Source organism: Carassius gibelio, chromosome A20 (assembly GCF_023724105.1).
Source record: "Carassius gibelio isolate Cgi1373 ecotype wild population from Czech Republic chromosome A20, carGib1.2-hapl.c, whole genome shotgun sequence".
NCBI classification, from domain to species: domain Eukaryota; kingdom Metazoa; phylum Chordata; class Actinopteri; order Cypriniformes; family Cyprinidae; genus Carassius; species Carassius gibelio.
In genome coordinates, this window is record NC_068390.1 from 8,605,322 (window position 1) to 8,623,857 (window position 18,536).

General features: G+C 35.5%; 1 protein-coding gene across 1 annotated transcript; it reads left to right on the top strand.

The window, feature by feature from the left end:
* The first annotated feature begins 3,971 nt into the window (after positions 1–3,971).
* Positions 3,972–9,456, top strand: LOC127938969 (cytosolic 5'-nucleotidase 1A-like). Its single transcript, XM_052535915.1, has 6 exons — positions 3,972–4,186; positions 4,293–4,460; positions 5,925–6,054; positions 6,287–6,409; positions 6,589–6,773; positions 8,045–9,456. Exons 1-6 carry the CDS (start codon positions 4,064–4,066, stop codon positions 8,408–8,410), a joined length of 1,095 nt encoding a protein of 364 aa, XP_052391875.1. The 5' UTR covers positions 3,972–4,063; the 3' UTR covers positions 8,411–9,456.
* Positions 9,457–18,536: the final 9,080 nt, after the last annotated feature.

Sequence of the window (18,536 nt, forward strand, 5' to 3'; positions counted from 1 at the left end):
GTCAAACTGATGAAGATGTTTTTTTTTATTTGCTGGTATTTTTCAATTTGCATGTGTTTTCTTAAATTGCAGCGCGTTGAGTTCTCTCGGCCACCATAGTTCTGCGTAAAATGTGAATGCCAGAAAGTGAAAAGTGAAGTGACATTCAGCCAAGTATGGTGACCCATACTCAGAATTTGTGCTCTGCATTTAACCCATCCGAAATGCACACACACAGAGCAGTGAACACACACACACACACACACACACACACACACACACACACACACACACACACACACACACACACACTGTGAGCACACACCCGGAGCAGTGGGCAGCCATTTATGCTGCGGCGCCCGGGGAGCAGTTGGGGTTCGATGCCTTGCTCAAGGGCACCTAAGTCGTGGTATTGAAGGTGTAGAGAGAGCTGTTCATGCACTACCCCCACCCACAATTCCGTCCGGCCCGAGACTAGAACTCACAACCCTTCGATTGGGAGTCCAACCCTCTAACCATTAGGCCACGACTTCCCGAAGCAGTTACATGAAGTAAACATTATGTTATCAAAGGTAATATGAAAATAAATGGCATCAAAACTTTCCTGGCCGAAATGTGAGTTTAAAGGTATGATTTAAACACCATAAATTACACAAAATATTAATTAGTGATCATCAGTAGATCTAAACCAAACTTGGCAAATTGGCATAAAATGTATTTAGATCATTAAAAGTTTTTGTATCACTTAACAACAATCTCATTTGTTAGTAGATGCATTAACTAACAATATTTTTACAACATTTATTAATCTTTTTTAATGTCAGTAAATGAAATCTTCATGTTAATTCACAGTATATTAATAATGTTAACAATATTGTGTAAGTAGGCTACATTTTAAACTTAATAATAACTACCATTATAAATGATATATAATTATGTTAACTAATATGTAATTAATGTTAACAAATGAAACCTTATAGTAAAGTGTTACCAAAGTTTGTTGTTCCTCCCTCTCTCTCTGATCATCCCTTTATTTGTCCATCTGACACTGACAGTAAAATTAAAATGTGGTTTTTAATAAACTTGTAAAGTTCAGATTAGTGTAAATGTCTGACTAGTAACATTAAAATGCATGACTAGTCAAATCCTTTAAAATAATTTACAACTTAAAACAACTAATGGAATGTTTTTTTTTTTATCATAACATGTTGTTTTGTTAAGATGCATTTTAACAGGTGATATACAGGCAGTGATTCATGCAACAACAATAATGTGCATAGTTCTGATCTACTGTCTGAACATAATATACATGTAACAATGTAATTTATTCTTAATCAAAATATCTAATATTGAATTCAATAGGCTTAATATGTAGCGTTGTATTTTATGCATGATGTATCAGGGGGACTGCTCCACGTCCTTGCCCCGAAAAACGTTAAGGGCTCCTGATTTAATTTGTTACCATTGCCCTACCCCTCTCATACTTGTTTGTGCAGGTCTTTAAAACCCTTACATTTTATTAAAAATCCTGCTGATTCCCTGTAAATTCTTTCTTTAAAAAAATAAACAAATAAATGCTATAATTGATGTATGTTGGCGATTTATTAGGGCAATGTTATATGCAACCAAGACAGGTGGTTTTTAATAGAACAAAGTAATCTGATTTAAAGTGAAGAGCTCAAGTGTATGTAAACATGCAATTTACCAGAGATGTAAAGTGCTGGAAAAGTTTGAAATGCACCTTGAAAATGCTTGACAAGTGATTGAATTTGAATTTGGAAAAGGTGTATGAACCCTGTATGAACACTTGAATATTGCAAGAATAGGCAATGCACCTCATTTGAAAAAAAGTAATCTAAAATCATTGCACATAAATATTATAAAATATATATTTTTAACGTTTTTTTTTTTTTTCATTTTCTGTTCCCTAAGCACCTAAAATCCAATTCACACCAAACCAAACAGGGTGAACACACTGACCAAACAAAACTAAATAAGTATATAAATGAATAATAATAATAATAATAAAAAAAATAGATTGGTCATCGAGTTTTTGTGTCAGTGTGATCTGACCATAGGTTTCAGATTTGTTTAACTTTGTACAGCACCAATGTGAAGCATAATGTCCCACATATTTATATCCATATCTTTGTCATAGAATTCTTTCAGTGGTTAAGGGGATTTCACATGACAGGTGTCAGTGCTAGTCAATGCATTGAAGCATCAGAATAATGGTAAAGTTATTTTTTTGGTTATATTCAAAGTTCAAAACATTTCCTTGTTAACAATCTTGTTTCTTTCCTGTATTGTGCCGAATTCTGTGACCCAACTTTTAATTTATGTGCCAGAAACATCAGCGGTTCATGTGCTACCTGGTTTCATAGTAAAAACATACTTGGGGGCACTTTTTCGCGAGACTCGAAATATGTACCAATAAGAACATATCACTACAGTTTCCAAAAGAAATGAACAATAGAGGGAGTGAACTCCAACATCTTTTATTCAAAAGATCGGTTGTATTAGCTACCAAATGTGTTTTTATATCAGTTTTGCATTTGTTAACACTAGCCTATAAGGTGGGTTGGGTTTAGTGTAGGGCATATGTCCAACACAATAGAATAGCCATAATACGTACCTAAAGCAACTTAATAAAAACAAACAAAAAAACAAAACAAAAAAAACACCAATACATGCCTACATCAACGTAATAAAAACGTACCAAGGTTGGCGTTTTGAACCTATGTTTTAGCGCCACTCAGTGGACACTTCTCTTTAAAAACCGGGGTGAAACGTGCAGGAAGGTACGTAAAAACGCTGTTCCACAAAAGTACCCAGAGGTACGTAGATGAACTGGTGTTGATAAATGCACTCTTTATGTTAATGGAAATTTATATACACTGCTTTTAAGCCACATTATCTGGAGATTTTTACCAGTTTTTTAATTAATTAATTTATTTATTTACATTTTTCTCTATTCAATTTCTGTTTGATTTATTACAAAGGGGCAAATTATAATCTATATAAAATGAAAACATTTATACATTTGGAGATTTAATTTATTTACATAATTATTTAAATACACGAATATTTAATCACTTAATCGTGAAGTAGTAAAAAAGAGCATCAATTAAATGTTTGAATGATTTAAAATAGATTTAGGCCACATATACAGAAATCGAATATATTTGCGTGTACAGAAATGTTAACAAATATTAGAAATTAATATATGGACAGGCTATTACATATTCTGATAAAGGAAATGCATATATGTGAACATTTCTGATAAAAAAAATATATATATATTTAAATTTTTTTATTTATTTTGCATTTCTGATAGTTTCGGGGCCTGGACCATATGGGTCCCCATGGAATTGAAGATTGTATATAGTGTGCATCTTTCAAAACAACGTTTGTCTTTCTGTCAGATGTGGAATTTTTAAATAATGTAAATATTTTTATTATATATTTCAGCAAGAGACATCATTTTTCTATTAAGACACAAAAGTCTTAATACCCGGGGAATGTCAAACCCCTTCTGGCACCTTATTTGCTTCCATTATGTTATAAATAAAGGCAGACAGACACACTTCATGATAATTTAATACTTAATTTATGCATTTAGCAGACGCTTTTACGACTTCAGGCCATCAATTTTTACATATCAACGTCATTCCGACCGCTACGATAAATTAATGTTTTGTACACCAAATGAATCAATGTTTTTGAATGGCTTACGCTATGATTCCATTATCTTGGCCTATCCATTATATTAGGCCTATACTTGGACACATTCACTTGTGATTTTCTGCGCTGCTTTAAAACAACGTGTAGCCTATAAATGAATTTGAATTGAACATGATCTTGGATATAAAAGCCCTTAAAAGTGACTGGCTGGCTGTGAATCTCGGACTAATCTCTGCTGTGAGTGAAAGCACAAACATCCTGCGTCAAACGGAACGCCTCCTTCTCAGCATCCAACCCCTTCACATTTCCGCGATGTCTGACATCCAGCCCTGCCTCAGCATACAGTACATAGGAAGTGAAGTACGCACACTAACATTTTCAAACCTATTAAAAAGACACAATGAGCGAAATAAAACCAAAAGAAGCGGCTGCAGCTGACAAAAAGGAAGCTGCGACTGAGGAAAAGGACTGGGCAGCTGCTAAAGCGCACTTTGAAAACTTAAAATCAACGAAACCGAGACCTGTAAGTAGCTTTTTCAGTGAAGTTCAGTGAGGCGATTTGCTCATTCTGTGTAGACTTAGTTGCCGGCAGTTTCACAATTCTTGTTTTTGGATGTGTCTTTTAACAGCCCAAGCCAATACATGCAGTTACTATCGCCGTTTCTTCCCGGACCTTGTTTGATATGGTGGAGGAAAGGAAGATATTTGTGGAAGAAGGAGTGGAGAAGTATGTTCAGTATCAGCAGGACCACGAGAGTGAGCCGCTGAAACCAGGACCTGCCTTCCCTTTCGTTAAAGTGAGAATAACGTTTATCTTCATCAACAGCGTCCACAAATTAAAATACACTTGGCTCTGTAAGCTAAGTTCGACTTGATTTTTATAGCCTTTATATGTATTTTTTATAGGGTAGAGTGAGGGAAAACGCCCCACTTAAAGACTGTTTAATTATTTATGTGTGAAACAAAAGTTAAATGTGTATCATCTTCTTGACAATTATTTATGTCGAATTTATTTACAGTTTATGCAAATTCACTCTTTGCCAGAAGGTGGCGCTTATGGCGCAGCAGAATTAATGTCTTTACATAAAATAAACTTAACCTGATTACAGGCATTATATATGGGGGTAATATATATATAAAAAAATCCATCAAAAATTTTTTTTGCCCGAAATGTGAATTACAGCTATGATTTAAAGACCATAAATTGCACAAAATATTAATTATTCACTATTATTAGATCAAAACTATCATTCAAATGTGGGCTATTTGGTGATTACTAACTGCATTTTAATTTTGAAACATGCTGTGCTCGCATTTAAATAATTAAATCGTAGCATGAAGACAGGTACACAGATTAGCACTCGTCTTCTTTACTAGCGCATTGTGCCTTTCGCTCACAGTATATCGCTGGAACATACCAGCTATACAAACTATGTAGGGGAAACCTAAACTGAACCATTCACTACACATACTACAAGCAGGGTGTCGCTGAAAATGAGTGTCTTGGTTTGTTTACAGAATACTGTTGTCTCTATTGCAAACTCCCATATTTACAAATAATCATTCAAAAATATAATTAACCTGCAGCCAGTAGGCCCTTCCCAAGTGTAGGCCCCTGGTGCATTAATGTGCCCCTAGGGTTAAATGTCCCCTAGCCTGACAAAGCAATTTGCTTTATTTATTTTATTTGACTAAAAGGGTGCTTTCTCTGTCATCCTATTTAGCTGTCTACAATGCAAGTGAACAACGCGACAATCTAAATGTCCAATTAGAGAAATAGTTATTTTCAGTGACTCGAATGATCCTTTTAACAAAATCGGTCTGAATGATTAATTCATGACCTGGACCCAGTCCGAGAAGTTCAGCATAACAACTCATTGATCAACTCAAATCTAAACAATAAAGCTGTTCATAAACAATATAGCTGCCCATTGTATATTTAAAAGTATTACGTAACTTTACTAGCTACTTGAAAAATAATCTGATTCTGTAATTACTTGTAAATTCATATTGCTCAAATTTTATTTTCTTTCAATCTTATTTTTTATGTAAAAGAGCAAAAAAGGGCCTTTTAAGTTTAATATTGGGAAAGGCCCAGAAAATAGCTTACATTTACATTGAAAAATAAGGTATTTGTTTTTACAAGTAAACTTAATTTAAAATGACAACATAAAGGCTTACTATTTGCAAGCCTCTTGCTAAAGGCTGTGTGCTTGCTTGCTTATGAAAACAGGAGTTTCTTCCTTCTAATATGCACGTAGGCACTGATGACTGTAAATGAACGACTGAGGAAGCTCTATCCTGACAGTGAAGAGCTGTTTGACATTGTTCTCATGACCAATAATCACGCCCAGGTTGGGGTGCGACTCATGAACAGCATTAACCACTATGGTAGGTGTGTCATTTCTCAATGCATTCTGATCTGGATGTTGCATAAGCCTAGACGAACTGTCGTAATTCTGAACAATCCCTAAAAGTTTACAACTGAAGTTTAACTGAAAGTTTCCACTCAACATTAAACAGTACAATGTACTATAAGGAATTCTGTACAGTCAGTGCATATAATGCAATGCAGTTCTACTAGAAAATACAGTAGCTGAGTGATTCAAATGATTCTTTACAGATATGACAATTGAGCGATTCTGCATGACTGGAGGTCAGAGCCCAATTGGATATCTCAAGGCCTACATGACTAATCTGTATCTCTCCAAAGACTCCAAGAAAGTCCAGGAGGCCATTGAGGAGGGTAAATTGATGACAAACACACAAATGTAATGTAACAACTACTGCATGCATATTTAATTAAAGCATTTAACCCTGTAAATTGACTGCAGTTTCCCATATTTACACTGCATAGATTAAGGTGCCCCATTATGCCATTTTTTGCTTTGCAGTAATATTCTGACATTTTTTTCATCATGATAGGTATAGCAGCAGCCACCATGTTTAAGCCTGATGTGGAGACTCAGCTGTCTGAGACTCAGCTGCGCGTGGCCTTCGATGGGGATGCTGTGCTCTTCTCCGATGAGTCGGAGATCATAGTGAAACAGCATGGCCTAGACACATTCTTTGCGCATGAAAAACAGCATGAGAACAAACCACTCGCACAGGTATGGCAAGTATTTCAGGTATTTCAGCTAGATATGGATCATGTTTTTTATTTTATTAAAAATTAAAATACAAAGTCTCGTTGTAGCTTCACTTAACATTACTTTAGAATATGTTGTGTTCATGTCCTCCTTCGAAGTGCATATTTATGAATGGGAAAGTCGTAAATAGAAATTAAATAGATAATTTGATAATGTAATTAGATGTTGATGTACTTTTTCTGCAAAAAAAAAAACAGCTAGATTTTTTAACTCTTTTTTTTAAACTCAATGCTGTAAATTATTGTACATGTGCTTTTCAATAAATTTGAATGTCGTGGAAAAGTTAATGTATTCCAGTAATTCAACTCAAATGGTGAAACTCGTGTATTAAATAAATTCAGTGCACACAGACTGAAGTTTAAGTCTTTGGTTCTTTTTTTGATGACTAGTCAACTACTAAAAATAAGTCATGCAAGTCCTTTAGAGAAGATGCTTTACATACCTTACAAGGGGTTTTTGTTAATGGACACAGGGACATGGTATTTATTTAACACCATGTGGTTCTCCGTATTATTATTATTATTTTTTTTTACGTGCTTAAGACAAAAGCTGACTTGTAATGCAATGACAGGTAATTAATTCACAGGCAAAGGTACCTACTGAAACTGATTTCAGACAGGCTTCTGAGGCAGCATAAAGGCCTGTTCACTCCAAGGATGATAACTATAATGATAGAGATATGGTTTTAAAAATCAATCCGAATTAAAAGAATAGCAGAGTCCACACCACAACAGTAATGGCACAAAGGAATGATATAATTGAGAGACAATAAAAATTGACAGCTAATCAGATTTCATCCTGATCTCAAGCATTTAAATTGGCAGACAACAAAAATAAAACATATGCTCATAATAAACAGGAAGTTATTGTGTGTTTGTGTGGACACTAGTATAGTTACCGCTGTAGCTATTGCTCTTTGTGTGAACGGACCTATGATCTTAAACAAAACAGAGCGAGCTTTGGTGATAACTAAGCAAATGTTTAATCAAATGCCCAAGTTAATGGAATATCATAGGCAACGATGCTGCATAAAATGTGATGCAATCAATAGATTGGTTTCCTAACTCCGTATGCTATCTGTGAAGGCAGCGTTTTTCAGCTTTCGAATGCAGACTTTTGTTAATTTTATGTGGATGGCTGTGGTTGCTCCATAGGCAGGTGCCTGTAATAAATCATCAGGCTCTTTCTAATCCCATTGTCTGACACATTGATCCTCTCTTGTTCATCCTCAGGGTCCTCTTAAGTGCTTTCTGGAGGCTCTTGGGAAGCTCCAGAAGAAATTCTACGCCAAAAATGAGCGACTGAACTGCCCTATCCGCACCTTCTTGGTGACGGCCAGAAGCGCGGCCAGCTCTGGGGCCCGCGTGCTCAAGACACTCAGAAGCTGGGGCCTGGAGATTGATGAGGCTTTGTTCCTTGCCGGGGCTCCTAAAGGGCCCCTGCTGCTGAAGATTCGCCCGCACATATTCTTTGATGACCAGATGTTCCACATTGAGGGAGCCATGGAGATGGGCACTATTGCTGCCCATGTACCATATGGGATAGGACAGAAATATAACAAAGGGAAGCTGATTGAAGCAGAAAAGCAGCAGAAATAAGAGATCGGAAGGATGTTACAGGTCAGCCACTAAAGGAGTTCATTATATAGCTTACACTGTTTAGATGAAGATATCTTCCTTTTACTTGCAACACATAGGAGCTGCTGTGTAGAATTATGTTTTCTAAACATATATTTTTTCTCGCACAAAAACTGCTAATGAAATTGTTTTCATTAGCAATAATGCTGGAAATTATTTTTTTGTTTATTAGACATCTCAAAGGCTTACTGTTTGATGTTTTGATACTTTCTGAACTTGTATAATAATTTATACACTATAGATCTATCTATCTATCTATCTATCTATCTATCTATCTATCTATCTATCTATCTACTTCATGTTTAATAATTATTTATATAGATATATAGATACTATATATTTCTAAGGAATATTTGGAATATCTGTTTATGGATTTGTTTTTACGGCATTCATATAACTAGATGATTTGACCTATATATTAATAAAGGTCTGTCTTATCAGATTAAACAAACACTTTGAAATCTTTTTGGCCAGTAGATTTTCATAATAGATATTATGACTGTTCTGTATGCACTGTTCTTATTTTTGAGGAGGAATGTACGTCACTTCAGAAGTCATTAAAGTGAGATTTTTTCTGTGCAATTCAGGCCGATCATCTGGGCATTATGGTGCTTTCAGTTGCAAATATTTACTGTGGGGATATGTTCTTATCAGTGTTCTCTGGGGTTCATTTGCTTTCCACACTTTGCTTGTTTTGCATATGACAGTTACATAATGTGTTGATGTCTCTGCTTGTATTAAAATGATCAAAAACACTATTAATTGGTGTTAAGGTTATGTTGCATGTCACTGAATGATAAAATATTTGTTAATACTGTTATGTGATGTCTTCATTAACTCCTAAACTCCAGAACGCACTGCCATTTGTATGTTTACAAATGTGACCAAGCAGTTTCACTAAATTATATTTTATGTTGCGTCGGTTTTGTTTTGTTTTTAGGCTGCTGGGTAAAATTGGATTCCAGACCTGTAATTGTGATAAATAAAGGTGTTTATTTAGAAAAAAATCTAATTTCGTATGAGTCAAGTTCCTAACTCTCATGTCATTCCAAACAGATATTGTGTGAACTACTGTGGAACACCAAAGAAGATGCTTTGAAAAAATTTTCTGCTGCTCTTTCCCATACAATGAGATAGCATATGTTGACCAAAAAGAACCATAAAAGTATTTCATATAACTTGAACAGAGCGCTATATAAGTCTTCTAAAGACATATGATACCTTTGCAGCAGGAACAGATAAAAATGTTAGTCATTATTTGCAATTAAGCATCACAAACAAGAGTGATGTACTGTTTTAAACAAGCATGATATTGCTACATCAGTAAGTTAAAGGGTTAGTTCAGCCAATAATCAAAATTATGTAATTAATAACTCACCCTCATGTCGTTCCAAACCAGTAAGACCTCCGTTTATCTTCGGAACACAGTTTAAGATATTTTAGATTTAGTCCGAGAGCTTTCTGTCCCTCCATTGAAGCTGTGTGTACGGTCCATGTCCCGAAAGGTAAGAAAAACATCATCAAAGTAGTCCATGTGACATCAGAGGGTAAGTTTTTGAAGTATCGCAAATACATTTTGGTCCAAAAATAGCAAAAACTACGATTTTATTCAGCATTGTCTTCTCTTCCGTGTCTGTTGTGAGAGAGTTCAAAACAAAGCAGTTTGTGATATCTGGTTCGCGAACGAATCATTCGATGTAACCGGGTCTTTTTGAACCAGTTCACCAAATCGAACTGAATCGTTTGAAACGGTTCACGTCTCATAAATGCATTAATCCACAGATGAATTAAGCTGTTAACTTTTTTAATGTGGCTGACACTCCCCCTGAGTTAAAACAAACCAATATCCCGGAGTAATTCATTTATTCAAACAGTACACTGACTGAACTGCTGTGAAGAGAGAACTGAAGATGAACACTGAGCCGAGCCAGATAACGATCAAAAGATTCGTTTTTAAAGGTCCCCTTCTTCGTGATCCCATGTTTCAAACTTTAGTTAGTGTGTAATGTTGTTGTTAGAGTATAAATTATATCTGTAAAATTCTAAAGCTCAAAGTTCAATGCCAAGCGAGATATTTTATTTAACAGAATTCGCCTACAAAAAACGACCCGTTTGGACTACATCCCTCTAGTTCCTGCAGTAATGACGTCACTAAAACAGTTTTTTTGACTAACCACCGCCCACATGAATTCACAAACTGGGGGCGTGGCCTTGTTGCGCTCCGACGGAGAAGAAGGAAGAGCTGTTTGTGTTTGTCGCCATGTCGTTGAAATGCTGTTTTTTTCATCTCTGAGTCCAATCATCCTTGTTTGGGCTTCCCAGGAACGCTGTACTTTGAGATTAATGGTTACAATTTATGTTTAACTCGGTTCCCGAACATTATAATGCACATGTAAAACTATGTGCAGCTCATTTAGCTGAGGACAACTTTCTCAATCTCAATCAGTTTAAAGCCGGATTCGCACAAAGATTATTCTTGAAAGATGGAGCAGTTCCTTCTTTGTCTGGAGAAGGTGTTGTTTATGGACCACAACCGGTAAGTGTATTTTATTATTTAAGTTGGTGCGTTTAACAGTTTCTGTAACTTATTACACAAAGGGCAACGCTGTTATCTTTGTTAACTAGATGTTAGGGCTGTGCAAAAAAACGATTTTCATCACAACACAGGTACCGCTAGCCCAATCAGAACTCGTTACGTATTTCTGAAGGAGAGGCTTCATAGAACAAGGAAGTCATCAGCCCGTTTTTTTACACGCAAAACATGAACACATGTTATATTGTACATTGTAAACACAATCAAAGCTTCAAAAAAGCACGTAAAATGGGACCTTTAAAGGATTAATGCATATTGGAGACGTGAACCGTTTCAAACGATTCAGTTCGATTTGGTGAACTGGTTCAAAAAGATCTGGTTACATCGAATGATTCGTTCGTAAACCGGATATCACAAACTGTTTTGTTTTGAACTCTATCACAACAAACACGGAAGAGAAGACAATGCTGAATAAAGTCATAGTTTTTGCTATTTTTGGACCAAAATGTATTTTCGATGCTTCAAAATATCCTAACTGACCCTGTGATGTCACATGGACTGCTTTGATGATGTTTTTCTTACCTTTCTGGACATGGACTGTATACCGTATACACAGCTTCAATGGAGGGACTGAGAGCTCTCGGACTAAATCTAAAATATCTTAAACTGTGTCCCGAAGATAAACGGAGGTCTCCCTGTTTTGGAATGTCACGAGGGTCACGAGTTATTAATTACATAATTTTGATTATTGGGTGAAGTAACCCTTTAAACCTGAGTGACTTAGCAAAGCACTTGAACAAGACAAGCTGAAAATGATGACTTCTGAAATAGGAAATATTTGATAGCATGTTGAGAATGAAAGATATTACTCCTATTTTAGGACCACTTTAAATAACCAACCCTTTAAATCAGCATTGCTTTAATAGAAATCCCTGTACTAATCAGAAGAGGGCACTATGAGACTGAAGTATGTGCCTTTACTCCACCACCGGCCACACTATTTTTCTTCAAAGAGTACACTTAAAGAAAAAAAAAAACCTTTGTTTAGTAAAATATTTCATATGAAAGTTTAAATGAAATTCCAAAGAGGGAACATAACTAAAACTGAAGCACAACAGGCTAATGTCCTGTTCCAGCCCCTTAAAACATTTGCCCGTTCTCTCAGTGTTGGGCAACAGACTGCCTCTCTTTATGAGCACTGCCTGTCCTCCAGTTTCCATGGATACTTCAGCACTGACTCCAGGAGAAGTGAGTGGGCTCAGTATGTTTGAGACATAATTAATGACAATGGATTACAGTCAGTGAGCGCCCTGAGCTCCTGCAAAAGAAGCTTAACCTCACATACACTATAATTAGTGTTCATGAAAGGGGACTAAACATAAAACATAGACTCACAGTTCTGGCTGAAATGCGCTATATGCTTTCAGTCAGGGGTGGTATTTCTGCGGCTGAGGTGACGTGTGTATGTGCCAGTTTGCACGTTCTGGGTATTGGGAGAAGTGTGGCTGCGACACGCGTGGGTGTAATAGCATTAGAAAGTCGTGCTTGAGCGCTTGGATATTTCAGAGTGTAACTGAGACTGTATGTGAAACATGAATTTTAGTTGGGTGTCATTGGTGATGTTGATAAAGCGTATGGCGTGTTCAAAATGGTTTAGATTTTGTGATTAGAAATCATTTTTGGATTTGCATCAGTACAAACCATTAGTGTTTGTATAAAAAGACCAAAAATGATTCAAGTGATCCAGTTTCAAAACTAGTTTGAATGTGAATGCTAAAAAGATTACGCAATGGAACAAAATGTACCTTTTTTTACAGTTCTTCTAAAATTCTTATTGCACTGTTCATTTTCATATATTTTGTTAAATATTTAGGTCAGATGAATTTTGGGACTTCTATAATTTAATGATGAAACATTGGTTTAGTACAGATAAGTTTTTGTAAAAATTTTGAACATTTGGTTTTTATAATTGTAATTATTATTATTTAAAAATATATATATATATTTTACTTCTTTAAGGATGGGAATGTTCTAGATGTTTCTATAACATTCTGCAATATTCTGTAACATTCTAGTGCTTTCTGGAACATTCCAGAACATTGTCATAAAAGCCAAAAATCATCAAGCGTACATTTCTGAAGTTTTGGACGACTCACTCTTTTGACGACTGTTTATGTCAAACTGTTGTTAGCTCAGCATTGTGCACAATTTGTATTACTTTATTAATTCATAATTGTATCATGCATAATATTGGTTTATTTGTATGCATGAGTAATAACAGATTAGATTGTCTTATTTGTCATCTTTTTTTTTTCATGATCACTGTTAATGATACACCAAAAGTAATGTGATTTTCATATTCAACATGTCAAACTTCAAGAAACACTGAAAATAAAAGGGAAACAAAAGCTTTATAATAAAAATAATTTCTCAGTGCTTCAGTAAAACAAGCATCTTCAGACAGAGCTGAAATACTATTTCTGTGAGCCCTTGAATGTTGATTATGTTTACACTGTAAGCCAAACCCACAGATTGAGCAGACTAGTGTTTTTCCCTCGCATTTGCTGTAATGTAATGAAATGCATTCAGGTCAGACCAACCCTCATTTCGCCTGTGGGACTCCCAGAGCACAATGGTTTCCAGGTCAACAGGAACCAGAACCAGTAGTCAGTAAAACACCATGACAGCATGTCTGTTACAGTGAAGCCTTTAAAAGATTCATAAAAGCATGATTGACAACTCTCGTTTCCAGCGCTCGGTGGGTTTTCCTGAGTTGTATTTAAATCTGTCTCAGTATGACACACTAAATATGCTGCTTCTTGGCTTCTACAAAGAATCATGCCTGGCCAGCGCTCCCCTATGATCCAAAGCACCAAGCCCCACTACTCTGGGACGACTCTAGGCAGTTTTCTAGGCAGTAAAGCCAGTGCTGAAAGGTATGGAGCTCCTGCGGGGGGTAAAGATTTACTGTTTTAATTCCCACAACATTACCTGGATGATAAAGGAAGGATTATAGGGAGCACTTTTTTCTAAGGAAACACACAATATGACAAGAGATAAGCAGTGTGTTAGCAGAATAATCTTCTGGGACTCAGAAAAAAGTCATTATAAATATTGAAGCATAAGAAACTTTCTTTTACTGTTTAATGCAATATAATGAAATATGTTTTCCACTGGCAAGGCAGAAGTTTTTTTTTTCAGTTAAAAAAAAAAGTTACTATTTGTAATGTTTGTATTTCTTTAAAGTCCTTTGTAACATTGGATTCACTAGTCAGAATGTTTTTCAGCACAGAAATGTCAAATTCCATTACATGAACCAATAAAAAAAATAAAATAATAAATTGTAATAATAATAAAATGTATACTATGTATATAACATCAAAAAAAAAAAAAAAAAAAAAAAAAAAAAAAAAAAAAAAACTACCATAGGTTGGTAAGATTTTGATACATCATTTATTTGCAATGTATTTTTTATAACAATGCAGAAGTCTTTATCAATTAATGCATACTTGCTGAATAAAATTATTCTTATCTCTACCCCCCCCCCCCAAAAAAAAGAATAATAATAATAAAAAAATTCTGCTTATATAGCCCAATTATTAGGTAGAAACATTTTGTTTTAAAAGCAATAAATTACAGTATATATCAATTAACAACAATTAAATTTTTTATGGGTTAAATTTGAAGGTTTTATGGTTACTGCAGTGCACAGCAGAGAGCAAACCGTCCATCTCCAGGAGTGAAGTTGATTCACTCGTGTTTAGCAGTTGGGAACTGAATCTACAGTCCAGGATCCCGCACCTGTTTGTTTCAGCGTATCTCCAGGCATCCAGGGATTCCTGATGGTGAACGATTGGACTAGCTATTGGAGAAAACAGAGAGCATGTTTTTGCCGAGCCATCACCAACTATCCCTGCTTGTGCTGATGTAACAGAAACCAATTTCACAGCTACGAGCTCCCTAGGGTCCCATCACCTCATCATCTTCCTGTCAGAAGGTGTGAGGCTAAATTTGCCTCTGGCACAATATGAAAATAGAGAGATTATTAAAGAGATTCATCATAGGAGAATCTAAAACTGTCCATTTATTATAAAGTACAGTTCATTCAGTTCTGGAGCTCGTGCGGGATAAAGGTCCCCTTTGCTTGGGCTCTTCCCACATTTGGCAGCAAGAAGGAGCCCGGAAGGATTTGTTTGCCTGAACGTGTGCAGAAGGCTGGGCTTGTAGCACAGCACCAGGGGGAGCTCATGAAAATGCTCTCAAACCAAGGCTATATTTAGCAACATCCACAGCAGTATGTAGCACCATGGACTTGGGTTAGTTTTCTGGGTAACCATGCGAGGTATCTCAGTTAATATGTTTCCTGATTGGAGGTTTTTGAGCAGTGTTGGGGGTAACGCATTACAAGAAACTTTATGTTATGTAATCAGATTGCCTTTTTCAAGAAACGAGTAAAGTAATGAGTATTTATTTTCCCATTTGTTCACTGACACCTCTCCCGTCCCTGTGTTGAGAGAAACTGGGAGTAACGTGTGGAGACAGAGGCACTTCCTTCAGCTTGCGGCTTAGCCTATTCATTTCACTTTTGGTGTGAAAGGGCCTTTTCTTTTTTTTCCTCATTAAAAATAAATAAGCAAGACCATCTAAGATGACAAAAGGTCATTTAAAAGTAAAGTAAAGTATACTTAAAAGTAACTAAGTAATGCAGTTTTTACCCCCTTTTTGTCCCCCATCAGCATTTCTTGTATGTTTAAATTTACTCTATTTGCAGCACATCGGACTAAGAACTTGCTTCAGCTATCAGGTGCTGACTTTGTATAGATATTTATATTCTAGAGTTATTAAAAACCAACTAGGGTCTGCTTCCACCATACTATTTGCGATTAATATGCTGTATTTTCTAAATGATGTAGCTTTTTAGTAAAACTATTGTGTTAAAAAGTAGAGTGAACTGCTACAATGTTACATTTTGCAATATTTTGCAGTAAACATGTTCGTGTGCAGTATTCTTTGTCGGCTCTTTAGAATCAGAACAAGTAATGTTCGATTCGGGACTTGACTCTTCTGAATCAACTCTTTTTAAGTGGTCACATTGGATATACATTCGCTGGCAGTTCATTGAGCTGTCTGTGAATAACAGTAATTCAGTTTTGGTTGGGTTTGGTTTCAGTGTATAACATTTTAGTGCTTAGCTACATTTTCTGTGTAGCTTCCCCAACACTGGTTATAGTAATAAAGATGCAGATTGTAGAACGAGTCGGCAGCACTTTTACTGTGTTCTCCCTTCTGTAACATTTCTGCTCAATAAAATTAAAATTACCCATCAACAGGCCCCCCGTAATCATTTAGCTGGTTTAGTGCCATTATTTCCCTTACTCCCTTATCGTTTCCAAACCTCCTCAAGTCCTTCTCTCTGCCCCTTTCATTTAGCAAATATTGATTTACAATGCATTTTATCATTGATATACACTTAGGTCTCTATTAAGCTGTGTAAAAACACATGGCAGTAAAAGTAATCTGCGTGGTGATTTAGAGAAATATACACTGAAGGCACAACAGAGGTGATGATTTGTAGCTGGAAAGTGTTTTTGCATGAGAAACTCCACAGATGTAAGATCATAGAGGGCCATCTTTCATTGTGTTGAACTTCTGCCACACTTATTAGCCACACAAGCAGTCTAATTAAAACTAGTCATCAGTGACTCATCACGTCAGTCTCAAACAGTGGAGGGAGGAGAGGTCGATAATGTGGAATGGTGTTATTATCAGGAAATAAAGCATTTTCATTAAACAACTAAACAACAGACAATCTCATGCTTGTGTGAGAGATTGCCTCATATATGATGAAAATGTTAAACTCCAAAAGCCATAAAAATGAGTCTGTGTGAGGTTATCTGGTTATCCGTAATCAATGTTCAATAGTAAGCATTGACCTGGAAGAAAGAAGTACAAAAAAAAAACAAAAAAAAAAAAAACACCCAGTCTTTGTGCTATCAATAGATGCCCCAATTAAGGGCAAACTTCTAAAGCAATTTCTCTCATGACCTGACAAACACATCACTTCATAAAATGTACTCATTTGATCTGCATGTGCCTGACTAGCTTTGATATATTTGTCGGATACAGACTTCTGTTCGCTTTTAAAAGCAAAATGCAGGTCATAATTGAATACACTTCTATGAAGAGCATGTTTTTAATTTCTGAATTAAATTCATTTTAAGATCTTTTGGTGGCACAAAGTCAGAAATGTAAGTGTGATTTAACAGATTTTTACCTTTCTTAATACCTTACAGGAAAGTATGGAATGATATTCCGGACTTTATTCAAAAGGAACTGCAAATTGTAAATCGCGCATTACCTTTGCATTTTCATTTAAGCGAACGCACAGTGTCTGCCAAATTTAAAATGGAAATGCAAAGTCCGTTTGCAATTGTGTTTCCCATATCTTACGAGCTATGAGCCTGTCATATTTATATAGCAATATTAATTACCATATTTGCCTTTTCACTCTCTCTGCACTGCGCATGTAAACTGCCAAAACTCAAATGGAATCGCAATTTCTTTTGTATTTGAATTTCCAACGTCTACACGGAAACCTGTCAATCAAGTGACGGGGTGGGGCCATTTTATTGGGCGTGTTTGCATTGGGAAGTGACGTCACTCACAGTCAACGGTAATAAATAAATATCAATTAATTAGTGTGGACTTTGTCATCTAAATACTTAATAACCAATAATGTTAAGGATGTGTCTTACAAATTACTTCATCTTTTCTATCCTGTGAAGCTTTACTTAAAAAAGATGTTTCCTGACATTGACACTTTATGTTGTTTTTAAACATGCTGAACACGAATCCATTTCTCATCTCTTCTGGGAATGCCTGTTCTTGTAGAATTTTTGTATCTTCGATCATACTAAAATGTACCATGTTTTTACTATGGTAAATATAAGTTAATGATAGTGTTTATAATTAACCCTTGTGTTATGTTGTGGGTCAATTTGACCCGTTTCGATTTTCTAGTTGTTGGAAATACTGGTTAACCTATGTTTTTTTTCTTGATATTTAGTGACTTTTTCCTCATTTATCATCATGAACATGCATACAAAGTTTCAACATGCTGGTGTTTTTTGACATATACAAACAAAATTACTATTCCGTTCATGATGTTCGCGGGTCAATTTGACCCGCATATTTTAACGCTCTAAGGAAACTGTACTGAACCAAAATAATAACATTTCTTGGTTATATTTTGTTATTTTATTATTTTACTACATTTTGAAGCTAAAAAATTAGGCTTTCCACACTTATTTCAATAGGTACAGAAAATATTTTGTAAGCCACAGATGGTAAAAATTACGTATCATTTATTTTTTCAAGCTACCTGAAATAATATTATTATTAAATATTTTTTCTTTTATTGATATTTTGTGACTTTTTCTCATTTATCATCATGGATATGCATGCAAAGTTTCAACATGCTGTTTTTTTTTACATATACACGCAAAATTAAAATTACTTGTGTGATGTTCGTAGGTCAGTTTGACCCTCACATCC